This window comes from Anopheles arabiensis, chromosome 3, assembly GCF_016920715.1.
Source record: "Anopheles arabiensis isolate DONGOLA chromosome 3, AaraD3, whole genome shotgun sequence".
In the NCBI taxonomy this organism is placed as follows: domain Eukaryota; kingdom Metazoa; phylum Arthropoda; class Insecta; order Diptera; family Culicidae; genus Anopheles; species Anopheles arabiensis.
In genome coordinates, this window is record NC_053518.1 from 11488133 (window position 1) to 11502315 (window position 14183).

A 14183-nucleotide genomic window follows, 5' to 3' on the forward strand; every position below is an offset into this window, starting at 1 on the left:
CATCATCCAGCCAACAGCACACGGAAAGATTTAAAATAGGAAAGTCAAAAATCACTTTCGCTCTCGAAAAAAAAATGCTTTATTTTCTAACGCAACGCCACGGTGCATCCGTTGCGTATAACCGCGCACAGCGCCATAAAACATTTGTGTGACTGCGATGAAAACGATGCTTCTTCGCGTAATAAATAAAATCACTGCCTCAAAAACGGCACTAAACCTATAAAAGCTCGCTGGAAAGGAAGAAAAAAACTCCACACATCACACGACGCGAAACGATATAGAGAGAAGAGCCAAAAAACTCACAAGCTCTAATCGGACGATTTTGGGATCCGTTTGCGCGCTTCACGCATGCGTTACTCGGGATCGGATGCGCGGAAGTGAGCACGGATTGCGTCTGGTGTTGCGTGCTTACATGCATGAAAATTTGGCAGAGGCATCACAGCACACACACACACACACAGCAAAAATATACCCTACAACAAATCATTACAACGCAGCCAACCGATTACGGTAAGGCACCGGCAAGAGGCCAAATTAACATTTTTGCTAATTTTGTTCGATAACTTTCCGGGATGGATTAGATGTAATTTTTGTTCAAGCAGTGCCAAAATTTACATGTTTTTTATGTTTTGCAAAACGAGAAAATGGAAAACTCAGCGGAGAGGATATAATTATTATAAATTTCGTAATTAAAATTACACGCTCAGTGGAGTACATTGTGCAACAGAGTGTAGTTGGTACGAAAGTAGCAAAATATGCGCCGCAGTGGTGAAGGTTGTTGAATAAAAAACAATAAATTTTGAAGTTTTTCCATGTCAATAAACCAACTTTTACATCTTTCCCTGTGTCCCTCCAGTCCATCATTTCTTCTCAGCCGTCCCGCGCTGATCCGTCAGTGATGCCACCACCGACCGATACAGCCGGTGCGCGTTCGTATCGTACAGATAGTCGATGTGGTTCCACTTGCGCAACCCGATCCGATGCTTGTGCACCACGTTCGGCAGGCTGTCCGCCAGGTCCTCCACGTCCTCCGCCGGCACAAAGTTGTCCGCCTCACTGTAGTACAGCGAGATCGGAGCGGTCACATTCGCGAGCGGATACTCGGGCGGCACTCGCGCCCCGTACCGCCTCACATTCCCGTCCGGCCCGTAATCGTACTGCTGGAACGACTTGGCCAAATGGTTCCGGCCAAAGTGTAGCAGCTGGTACAGCGAGCATCCCGCCGGCGTGTTCGCCAGTATGTCGCCCACGATCGACCGATTGATCGAATCGTGCACGCCGGTAAAGTACCACACGTTCGTCAGCACCAGATCGGTCGGGATCAGGCCCATCTTGTGGCCAGCGTGCAGCAGCTCCACCGGTGACCCCGCCCCACGGCCCACTATCTCGTACGTGCGTGTCATTTTCGCGATCGTTTCCAGCTCCTCGACGCGCGTGGTGAACTGAAACACGGGCGAGGTGGCCCGGTGAATGTAAGCGGCCGGTGCCATCAGATGCACGCTGGCAAACTTCCGGTTGTACAGCGGGCGCATGCTTGCCATCACCAGAAACACGGCACCGCCCTGCGAGTGGCCGATGTAGTGCAGCGTATCGGAGGAGCTGTTGAGGCGGATGTAGTCCACCATGGCGGGCAGATCGTACAGGCCCATCTCGTGGAAGCTGAAGCGCCAGTATTCGGCATCTTTGCGGGAGAGCTTGATGTGCTCTTTGGAGAACGTGTTGCCGCGCACATTCCCCAGCCAAACGTCGTGCCCTTGGTCGGCGGCTATGAAGGCGAGCGCTTTGTCCGGCCCCTGCACGGTCCAATCTACCGAGGAGGCTATCAAACCGTGCATGATGAGCACCGGTGCTCCCTTGCCCGGGATGCGCACGAGCGTGAGGATGTAGCCGTCCTGCGTGGTGACTTTGTGCAGCTCGACCGGATATCCGTGGCGTGTGATTGAGTGGCGCTGTGGAGCGAAGTGTTTTGTAGCTTAAATTTGTTCTTTATGGAACGCAGAGTTGAGCGTTTGCCTTTACCAGTATATCGTTTGGATTTTTTGCACCTAAAACGTGGGTGATCGATGCGGTCAGTGCCAACAGGTATAACGCTGCGCGGCAAGCCATGGCTGAACACTAACTGGCACGTTAGTGGATTTTATATTCCACATATGACCGTTGTCCATTGCTTGTATGATCGTATCGGAAGCGTAATTAGCTACCATTACCCTTTAATAACCGAGCAATTGAAAATGGATCACGTTGATTTGGGAGATACTTATTTAATGAGCTTTAACTGCCTTTTCAAACAGTTTGACACTGCTCGTTGTTTAACGAACTATTGGAATATATTTTTAATTAAACAGGGTGATCTTTATGTTTCAGAAATGAGTGGAAAATGATATTAAAATGGAAGCTATAAAGTGCTGACAGAAGCCAAAAACTGTCGGACCATTTTATTAACGGAGCAGCACGCAATCGCGCCGGTTGATCTTGTCATGCACGCATGCACTCATCTGCCACATTGAAATGGCAGTTCCGGACCATGTGCTCACCTGTGTCACCTAGCGAGAGTGCGTTCATTAAGTTCCATCCAGTTTTCACAGTGATCACAGTCGAAGCGATCATATCGTACAACAACTGGCAGAGCAATTAATTTCAATTTTCCCGTTTCCATCCAAAATGTTTCACATCAATGTCAGAAAAGACTGGTAGCTGCAAAAAAGGGGTATTTTATTCAACATAATCACAAAGATCGGATCACTCGGCTACGCAAACCGCAAAAGTACAATGGTGAAAAGTGGCCCAGACAGCATGGATAGCTGGGGAAACATCCCCAAAAATAAGCCGAAACCAATGCTAAAAAAAACGCCCAACTACCGCCCTTACGAATTGTTTTACCGTGCTTAGCCTTTACTTAGCCGCAGGCGAAAGTTGCCCCCGGCCCTGCAACCTGCAACCAATCGGCGAGCGAAAGATCTGATGCGAAAGATGCCAATCACGCACACAATTCATCGCTTTTCAGGCAATGAGATGAGCATTAAAATGGGTTTCCGCTTTCCCGGGCGGCAGCGTCGCAGTAAAAAGCGTGCGCTTCCGGAAAGCGCATTCCTCCGTTTTAGCCGCAACTCCTTCTGTCCGTCTGTCACACCTTTTCCGAGTTGGGCGTCTGATTTTGATCACAATATGTACAATATGGAAAGGGGGGGGGGAGGAAAAACTATTCCAACCAGTCTAGCCACACAGTCAGCGCTGGAGACGAGTTTTCCAATTTTCCATGCTTCCAGTAGCAAGAAGTCGTCCGCAGCGCAACGCCCCGCCTGGAGCGTATGATTTGGCGGCAAACGCGAGGCGAGCATCTTCATCAAGCGCCACAATAGCGAAACCATGACGACGCTGCTGCTGATGATGGAGAAAATTAGCTCACTGGAAGGGAAAACCGAACTAGCGTAGAGGGTGCGAGCAAATGTGTGTGAGTGTGTTAGTAGAAAACGCGCCGACGCCAACTTTGATGGGCGATTTTATAAAGGCACAAACTTGCCGCCGTTGCAGTTTATGGTAAAGGTGGGTTTTCTCCCGAGCATAACCGTTTGCTGCCAATGGAAATGTGTTTTTTTTTCTGCTCGCCGTTTCATTGGTGGGGAGGAACAGGTAAGTTCAACAAACTGTTTTTCTTCTATTTCTCTTTTTTTTTGTTTTCCTGCCGACATTTGACTCATCTGCTCATCCGCTCGCTCTAGGGGACATAAGGGAACAAGTTAATGTGGTTTGGGGTAGAAACAGGGCCCACTTATCGCTAATGAGCATCATAAATGTTTACTGCTTCGTGCAGCAGAGGACGCGGCGAGTGCATCGCAAGTGTGAATTAACGAGTCGGGTTAATTTGGGCGATCTCAATCGCAAGCACCAACGTTATGATGCTCACGTTTCATGAACTCTTCACCCTGCAATCTTTTGGCTAGGGATGTGAGGATACGACTAACATTAGAGTGGGAAATGTTATGGTTAAATCTATGCCATTAATCTTCCAATCTATTGTGAGAACTATGCGCAGCCTTTCGTTAGGTTCTTGTTGAGTAGTTTCCAAAATGCATGTCCCTCATCTTAAAAAGAGCTTATCAAAAACTAACAAGCCATAAAGTGAACATTCTTATTACCATTTCATTGAAAATCGCAATTCCTAATAACCGCCTCAAGCTGTTCGTTCCTTGCAAACCTGCTTAATCAGATGATTTTATTTAAACGTGTCAAACATCAAAATTCCACCAATACTCGACCACACACGGCAGCAACACCAACGCGAGCTTCCCTTTCACACAGCTCTCGGGATCGATAATTTATGCCACCAGTGCTTGACGTCCGCTGCTAATCGAGGCGAAATATTTATGAAGGAAACACTTCCAAGGACGACGCCTACCGACGACGTTCCTCGAATGGAGTTTTGAGCAAACACACCGCAGTTCCACTGCACTGCAAGAAACGCTAATTTGTTCGCATTCGATCGTGTCTTCCGATCGTACATACGCTCTCTGTAAGGGTTTGGTTGCAACTGTTCTGTTCCGGAGCGGCGCACCAAACATGTTTCAACCAATTCCGAATCGAATTCCCATTCCCGGCCATGTTCGCACACCCTTTTACAGGCTCTGCTGCGTGACATTCTGCTGCTGTTGCGGCATGTCGGCACGTGTCGCGCGGTAATGGCACAACACCAGAAGCCCACAGTCGTTCGATTCGCTGCCAACGCGAAGAAGAATAAACAGCAACCACGGTTCGAGCCATTTCGATATAAAGTCGAACAATGAGTACAACAAAACCGGGCGTTAAGACACACCGCAGAAAGGTAGGTGCTGGTGGTAGGTGCACCGTACCAAAACCTTGTTCACATGCGCGCCTAGTTGCGCGGTTTCGGAAGCAAATGTCAAGGATCTGGAGGATCGTGTATGTTGTCGCGACGGCGTGACAGCTATTGAAGGCGAATCTTCCAACTCTTCCAAGTGGGAATGGTGTGTACGTTTTGTAATAAGCAGTGGGAGATTGAAAAGACTTCAAATTAGCGTACTAACAATACAGGTGAGTGTGCTAACAACGTCATCAACTGAAGATGCGACTCCGATCGAGAGGGCTTACGGAAATTCACACCCCGATCCAAACATACCATTCCCAAAAGCCTATTCGCCTTCGTGAGGTGTGGTTCTCGCTACCCTATTGATGGATGATTGGATTGACCTTTTAACGGGCCGAACTGCGCCACAGCCTAGATAACAGGACCTTGCCCTTGCGAGGACGGCACACCGTTACAGCACACGGAAGGTGTCCGAATTGTGTTGTGTTGAGTTGCGAGTGGCGAGTAATTGTAGGCTCAGTCTTTTTCTGACACTGGGCGCCATCAATAATGAGATGATATATTTACGAGGTCATCCACTTGACATCTGCATACCACGAGCCCTCTGGTCAGTCAGACCAAAACACCCAAAAACAAACAACAATCCAGAATCCTTCAAGCTAATTATGTATTTCACTTCTAGGTCTGCGAGAGGTCGCAATGGGAACTGTTGACCGAGGAGATTTGAGACCATTGTTTCAGCCTCGGACAAGTGCGGGGACTCCGTAAAGGCCTCTAACACCAAACACCAACCAACGGTACCAAGGAGGGCGATAATTGCAGGTTATGGGCCCTCTCGCACTTAACTCGAGATCGTGTGCTTTTTGGAAGATCACGGTGTTAGGAAGATTGTGGCGCGGTGTGGCTTCTGAAGAGAGGCGTTGGGCGTTTAGCCTCCATGCATGCACAATTCCACGAAGCGGGTGTGATTGATGAAGGTGAGGGTTTTTAGGAAAATTGGATGAGCTTATAATAAGCGGACCCGCTCGGATCGCTTTGTGGAGCACTTTTTTTTTTTTTAGGGTAAAGGTTAAACGGAAGAGATTTATTAGTCTAGCACCTCATAAAGCGCATTTAAGGATGGGTAATGAATGGGCTTAACACAGGGGAATTAGGAGGTGTTTTGATAATGTTATTGGGCCGTTTTTGTGGTGAGAGGGATGAAAAGGATCATCCCTGTGTCCTAGATTTATAATCGCAAATGGGGTACACCTTCTTTAGTGGGTTGATCCTGAAGTATTTTTTTCTGCAAGCAACAATACGAAGCTCAAGCCGAACAAAAAACGACTCGACCGCATTGAAGACCATAAATAATCCCTTCAAAGACTGTGGCGCATAATAAGTCAATCCACCACCTAACAACACCAACAAGGAACGGGAAGCACGATCAATTAATCTTCCCCCGACCCACCCGGTTTCTGGCAGGGGTTTCGTGTAGATCAGGAAGTTGTATAGGGGCCATTTATACAAGCCAAACCCAACTCCGGGTGGACTATTGAACTCATACGGGCGATCTCTCTATATCAGATTGACGCACAAATCGAAGCGTCCCAACATCAATCAACTGTTCCCAATCAGTAACCCGACCGCAACACGCCACGTTCTCTCCAGTCAACTCTCCGGTCATCTCCGGCTGAATGCTTACATCGTCCCGGGGAGCACTTGTTGTTTTATTGATTGACAGACGGGACGCGGTAAAGGTTATTATTACCAGAAATTGAAACAAGTTTGAAGGTCAGACACTTCAGCAATGATGCCTGGCGCGCATGCTCTCTCCTCTACCGAATGTCCTAGATAGAAAGGTTGACCACTAAGGCGCACTAAAGAAAGAGATTGGTGCGGAACGTGCTTTTGGCCTACTTACAAGACTGTGCAAAAACCGGCCCGCCGATGCTGACGCGATCATGTTGTGTTAGTAGCGCGTGCAGGTTCGCCCTATGATTTGCTCTTTACTTTGTTACCGATTCCAGAGGTGCTCCAGTTTTTAGGTCATCCCTTGGCCTTGAAGCGAAGCGAATTGTGATTCTCAAACAAAACCTTTAAGGCGGTAAGCGACGACTTTTGAGCTTTTTTCTTCTTCATATGGAATATTGAATCCGACTTTTCGATCGCCTTGAATGTCATCCGAGATATAGTCCATCAAGCGATTAAGCCGCCTGGACTTAAGCACCCAAAGTCCAAGGCAACCACCAGAATGTTCTTGAAGAACATTGCACAGGCTCTTGACTCCTGCGGGACTCGTTTCTCACGGCCAACCTCACGCGATCGCCAATCAGTGCGATCGTCGATTGCGAATGACATACGCTCATAAATAAAACAATCCTTACATTGCTGGGCTAAACACCGGGGCGCAGTACCGCGGGTACTGGAATAATTTCAGGAAGTAAAAGTAGCTCCTACCGATCGGTTGCGATCGTGCGCACACGCTGCGATTTAGTTTTGTTACTTGCTTGTACGCGTTGTACAAGTGTGTCTGTTTGTTTTTGCACACCGCAACAGCTTCAATTCGAGCTGAAGGTCGTCCAGCTGCTTACACGAGCGATAGCGTGCGCCGGCGACTCCAAGAGAATGGCAGTAGATTGATCCCGTTTTTTTTGTTTGCTTCTCCAAACTGTCCGTTGCGGAACGGAGAACGCTCGATCGAACGCTTAACTACGCTCAAACGCGTAGAACTTGGGCGAGCCGGTTTGACGATGGTAATGGCGACCGAAAGGTGCTTGATCGGGACACGATCTCGATGGAATTTTCCACCGTCCATCAACTGAGGGTGGGGGCCGGTGGTGGTTTGATTTGTGCCAGGTGACACATTAATGACAGAGTGTGCGGCGGCGCATGCTGGTTTCTTGAACTCACCTCGCCAATTCTGACCACGATGGATACGATTGCGTGGTTGGTACGCGTTAGCAGCCAGATTAAGACATTGACCAGCGTGCTAAAATTGCTAGTTCGATGAAATGGTGGCGTTTATCGTGCCACCGCCACCAGGCTGCGTCCGTGCGTCCAAGCAAACTGAACATAATTCATGCTTTAATTCCAACATTATTATTATAATTTCCGCATACCGCCCGAGACTGGTCGGTTCTAATCTTAGATAAGCTAACTATCGCTTTAGAAGCCGGAATGAAGAAGTCTGACCTTCGCGTAATGGAACCGTTTTTTTGCCATCAAATGGCCTCAACACGCTCCATACTCAATATGCCCCCTTGCTTAACCCTTATGGTGCGTGCCTAGCTGCCGTAGTTGCTCAATATGACCATAATTTTAATGATCAATTCAGATCATGCTACCAAATTAGCTTTGCCCAGGCGGATGCTGGCCTGCTGCTGGAAGAAAGGTTGCAACCCTATTAAGAGAGGAAGTCAAATCAAGTCAGAGGAGGTCGAACTAATTCCGATCAGCGCTGAACTCCAACTCGTGCCAACCGGTCCAAGCTGAAAACATTTAATGGTAAAGCGATGTGATTGAATCGGTAAAAAAGGGGGAGAAAATGAAGTGAAGCAATGATTCAGTATGAGCCTTTAACCGAACAGACCTGTCAACGCATTGGAAATAATGGCTCCGTTGACATCCGGCCGCTAACAAACACGAGAAGCTCCTGCTGGCACGTCGTCTGTCGTTTGTCACCACCCGACGACGAAAGGGTTCTTGCGACGTAGCCAAAGAAAGCCATTACCGAATGCTGGCGATGAAGTAATAGCTCTGTGCTACCATTATTGCTTTTCTCTCTCTCTGTCTCTGTCTTCTTTTGCTAGTCTTGCTTCCCCTTATGACATCACGCATGTGCATGTGGGGATTTAAATTAGATAATCCAAAGCGCTGGCAGAACCTCCCCCAACGGGTTGCACCATTAATGTGCAAACCTGGCAGCAGACACTGCAGAGCAGAGCAACAAAAAAAACACGACAAAAAGGGAAAAATGGGTAATTGTGCATGCGCACCAGTCAATCCGTTGCTCTATCTCCCGCCCTGGCTGTCCGGTGGTTTGTGCGGGGTGACTTTCGATTTCGTTCGATGCACTCTCATTGGCAGGAAATTGGCAGACTTTGGCATGCGGGAGACGCAACCACTTTGAGAGGGGGATGGGGGGAGAGCTGTACCAACGCACTCACCTCGGTGCGGTCTGATGGATGGGTAGAGCTGACAGTGACATCAGTGAAACTCGACGGTAACGCACGGTTACGATTGCGACCTGTGTGCGCAAAAAAAAACCTCCCCCCCCAATGGGTTACAACTTTCTTCGCGATTTTGTCGTTCACCCTTTTTCACCCCCCTTCACTGCAAGCTGCCGCACGTGCCCGGGAAGGTTTCGGTAATGAATGTGTTTCATAAAATCGATACATGTGGGCGCTTGGGAAGGGTTTGGCGGACGGTTTTGGGCGGAGATGGATGTTCAATTATGCAATTTAATTCGTTTTCAATAGGCCCAAGAAACTTGGGTGGCTTAGGAAGATGGGCGGAACTGGAGCATGTTGAGTTCGAATTTGGAGAGTTTAGTTGGATGAAGGGGGATCTCGTGCATGAGAGACTTTGAATGAAGGCTGTACATTGGGTTTAAGTGATACTTGGTTACATATTGCCGACAATGCATAGTTGCAGAAAACACTGTCATTTCTTAATTAAAATGATTTATTATAAATCCAACGTACTGTGCTGAGGAAAATAAAACTTATAGTAAGATATACATCTTCTTACATGCTTGGTTCATCAAAATTCATTCATCTTAAATTCGTTTTAGAACACATATCATACATGATATCTTCAATTTTGGAATAATTTCGACACGGAAAACATCCTACGTGTATGGTAATCTTTACTAAACACTTAGGATATAGATGAAAAAATTATCAATATTCCAATAAGAATATCTGGAAGATCTGAAGAAAATGTCAGATACAATTTTGAATTATCTGAGGAGTCTAGAAAACTAAATAAATCCTGCTGCGAAGCCATAATCAAACATGATACGTTATAAAGATTGACGAAAATATTTTAAGGTATTTACACCGGCACCCACAATCTGATGACAGCACAGTCCACAGTATGGTTGAAAAATTCCCCTAATCGATTGCAACACTCCCCTATATGATTGGAAACTTCCACAGCTTGCTTGCAACATTCCTCTACCGGTATGCAACATTCCCCTAGGTGATTGAACTATTCCCTTATATGATTCGAAACCCTGTATATCCGATGGATGGAGACGTTCTTCTATAAATTGAAAGTTAAAAAAAAACCAGATAAAATATCTACTAAAACCCCTAAAATAGAATTAAACATTTACTTAACTATTTTAGTTCATAATCCATCCTAACTGTGCAGTCTCAGGCTGGGTAATAACGCTGAAATGATAATATACATCTCACTGTTCCCTCATAAAGTTCCTACCTATTCCTCTGATTGCTCAACCGATGGTATACATTTCATTTTATTAGCTCAATTTTCTCACCGGAAAGGAAAAACTAACAACCTAAACTGTATGATAAACTAATATTCCATTAATTCATCTCTTATGAATTATTAGTCCCATTACAAATTGCACACCAAAAAACCATCGACGAAAAGATTTAAACTATCAAATAAATTTCCCTCATGCTACGTCCAATTAACCGAAAGAATAATTGCACTTCCCCATTTTTGCAAAACTCCTTTCACTCTCTCACAATCTCCCGAACTGTGGCCGCCCAGCTAGCAGAAACTGTAAATTGTTTTAAATTAAGCCATCGAATTAAACTAAACTGTCCGCGGCGAATAAACACCCTGTCCCTGGGGGGTGCTAGCTTTCTCACCTGCTTTTCCCATTACATGTTCCATCGAACGAACGCTCGGTCTCACGACGCGATGGTGCGGGTTCTCGTGCACATTCGCGCCGCTGTGCTAAAAAAGTTGCAAACTTTCCGACCACTGCCCGTGTACAACCGACCGGGTGGGTCAGGGCAATTATCGTGAACTAACTTCCGCCAGTTCCGTTTTGCTAGCTCTCCTGCTTCCGAGCATTCGCGGGATGGATGGTTCCTCTAATTGAATCTTAATGACGGAACTGTGACCAACGCTAATTCGGTAACCGCCACTGATTACACGTAGTAAAAACGGAACAATTGCCCCTATCTAATGGTCTTCTTCAGCTTTTCGCTCAGTTTTTGTCAGCCCAACTGTAAAAATAAACCTCTACAAAACTTTCTCACAGCCTTAAACACCGTTTGGCCTTGCCGGACTACGGCGCTAGTCCCGCAAACTGTGGGAGGGTCGGAAGTTTGGGCGACCTTCAAAGCAAAACACACACAAGCAAAAGAACGCGACCGTGCAGCCTCCCGAGAATGTGCAGCTCAATTAGACAATTAGTAAAAAAACGGCTACAAAATGGCCCCAAAACGCCCGTCCGATATTGCACAATGGCGCACCGCTCGATGGGTCGTTGGGGTTTTCCGAGCCGTGTCGCTGATAAACGCGCGATCTACGACCGATCTGTGGACCTTCGATTCATTAGACGCGATCTTCAATCGGCAAACACGAATCACGGCGAATGCCAAGCACAAATTGCAAACCCCCGCAAACGTTCCCGTTCCCCTTTACCACACTGGGCGAGTGTGAACCGTATCACGGTCGCGGTCTTGGAAGTGTTTTGGACCCTAACACCAGGCTCATTAGTCTCCACCACATGGGTTTGCGTCTTTCTTCTCTTGCTGAAGATCGCGCACTCCGCCATCACCGTTTCGACCGAGGAAGCGAGATATTGATCGATGGTTTACTGGTTCGATCGGTTCACCGTTACCGTTCGGCCGAGTGGGCCGAGGCCACAACATCGTTGACTCACGCCTTCGTGCACCTTCCCGTCCAGTGGTACAATTAACACCACACATGAGGACCTCCACCGCAGTCAACTCATCATCACTCAACATTCTTGCACCGGGGTTGGGTTGGGTCCAGTCCACATACCACCCGCCTGGCAATGACACTGAGCGCGTTACAGCACTGCCACTCCACAAGCCGAGCGATGCCGAAGTGCACCAGTTACCAGCAGTGCCAAACGTGGCATTGAACATTGAACACTTTTACGTGACTGTGAGCGATACGAAAACCTTCAGCAAAGACAGACAGTAATAGACGCGAGCAGATAGCTGATGTACTCCGTGTTTTTGCTCCACTTTTGGGTGGAGGTACCCTCTTTTACGGCTATATAAGGAACTCTCAACACTCGGGAACCTCAAACCGAAAACAAAAAAGTATTATTTTTGCACTTTCCACTTGATACGAATGGGCTGCAAGGTTGATTCCAAGCAGGGTGCACACACACACACCCCATTTTTGGGTGGAACAAAACATTCCATGCTTCCACCTATCCACCTATTGACCTCTCTCCCTCTCTGCACGATATTTGACAGGATAATTGGCGTGGTGGCCTGCTAAAGCCCCCTAATCCACACACCCCGAACGCACCGCCACGGACGGAAACGATCGCACCAGATTGAGGTGTGATATTGTAGTTCCTTAAAAGTGCATACCGCAGGCCGGAGCGGTTTATGTCAGCTGTTTGATGAGGATTAATGCCGGATATCGGGCAGGGCTGATTAGTAAAAGTGTGCCACCACCGGAGCCGAAGCGACCGGTGTTCCGTCTCTGACCTAGACCTGCTTTTGTTTCGGGTGGATTTTGTGGCCGCCTAACCTCCACCTAGGTATGGGCAGTGGCGTTCATGTTCTGTCAGATCCACACACACACACACACACACGCACGAACGTAAGCCAATGGATTCAATATTGAGGAAGCTATAAAATGCTTTTATATACTCCGGACAAGCTCTTTTATAGTGCGTCACACGGCGAAGGCGAAGCGAGCATCGGCGTTGGCAGCGATCGACAAACTCCAATCTCACCATCTGGAGCAAACACATTAATAAAAAAAACGACAACAAAATCGAGGTGTCTATCTGCACGATCACGATGTCGATCAGAAATACATTCCACGCGATGTTCTAGTGCGCACCGTTTGCTGCTGCTCCACTCGTTCGTACCCGTTCTGTGTCTTGGCACTGTTGTATCTCGACACTCTCTGGCCCTTTTTGCTCTGAACGACTGCGTCGACGTGTTTGCCGCAAAGGCTCTTAAATTAACCTGTCATTCGGCAGCGCATACCCTTTTCGGTGCACACACACCCAGCAAACACCCATAGCGATCCCACTCCCAGCAGCAGCAGCAGCAGCAGCACAAACCGCGTCGTCCATCCTGAGGTTAAGCCCCCGCCGCGTGCCAGGATGCCTTCGAGCCGGGCGTTCGCGATGGCAATTAAATTAATTGCCTTTAGCCGCATCGCGTAACTGTCGGCTTGGGCTACCCGCTTTCGGGGTGAGTTTGAAAGGGAGGGATCACGAGTTAGTGGAGCAAACCCGTTCGCCGAAAGGAAAGTGTTTTGACGAGGGGGTCGCATTTTCACACCGCCCGGGCTCACCGTTTGGTGTTGGAACTGTCTCAGAAAAAGGGACGCCTGTGAGTTGGAACGCAACACACCCGTGCTGTAATGTGGCGAAGACTGTGATCGATGATGGTAGGATCATTAGGTGAGGTGTTGGTCGGGAATCCTTCCAAGTGAGGTTAAGGTGGAATTGGATGACTCAGAGAAAAGTTGGAGCGATCGTCGTGTTGTTTATTAATGTATTAATACAGAATAGTCGCTCAAAGGTGTATCTGAAAGGGAAATATGTCTAAAAATGCTTGAGTACTTGAAACTATTTGATCAGAGTGTTACGGAGTATTCAAGGCTCTAAGTGTTCAACTATGTTCTCCATGGACCGCACAATTGAATTGAATCAGTGACTTGTCATTCTCTTATAGAGCTCCAGCAAATCTGTGTAGTTCAAATTTTTTGTTCGATAAATCCCCTTTCCAATTGCGGAAATGGCGTATCTCCGATCAAGTAAGAAAAGATCAAGCTGATGAAGATATACGGGAAACAAATTAGAAAACTACAGACTGCATTACTGTTATTTATTAAGGTATGAAGATATTGAGATGGCTCATGATTGATTCTTCATTTGAAACTGTCTTAAATTCATCCATCTTTAATTATATGATCTTTCAATCGTACAGTTTTATTAAAATAATTATAGAAACCCTTTTATGGTTTTAGACTATTCAAAAGCTGCAGGATTAACCTTCCGACGTCGTAGACAATTAAATAAAAAAAAGTACCCAAAAACAGTCCCCAAACCTGTTCCACACCCATCGAAGGTCAACCAATCCATCCAATGCTTCTGTCTTCAACCTGCACGCGCTACTTGCCCAAACCCACGCCAGGACGCAATTACGCATCCGCAAGATAAATTGAACAT

The 14183-nt window shown here is 47.2% G+C and overlaps 2 protein-coding genes across 2 annotated transcripts in view; both read right to left on the bottom strand.

The window, feature by feature from the left end:
• The window catches only part of LOC120900276 (mucin-12), a 139403-nt gene that overhangs the window by 92861 nt on the left and 32359 nt on the right, over positions 1 to 14183 (bottom strand). The window lies entirely within an intron of this gene.
• On the bottom strand, positions 713 to 2108 carry LOC120900273 (lipase 3-like). The gene is made up of 2 exons (XM_040307050.1): positions 2020 to 2108; positions 713 to 1949 (listed from the first exon to the last, which is right to left on the bottom strand). The coding sequence occupies exons 1-2, from the start codon at positions 2104 to 2106 to the stop codon at positions 861 to 863; spliced, it is 1176 nt and encodes a 391-aa protein (XP_040162984.1). The 5' UTR covers positions 2107 to 2108; the 3' UTR covers positions 713 to 860.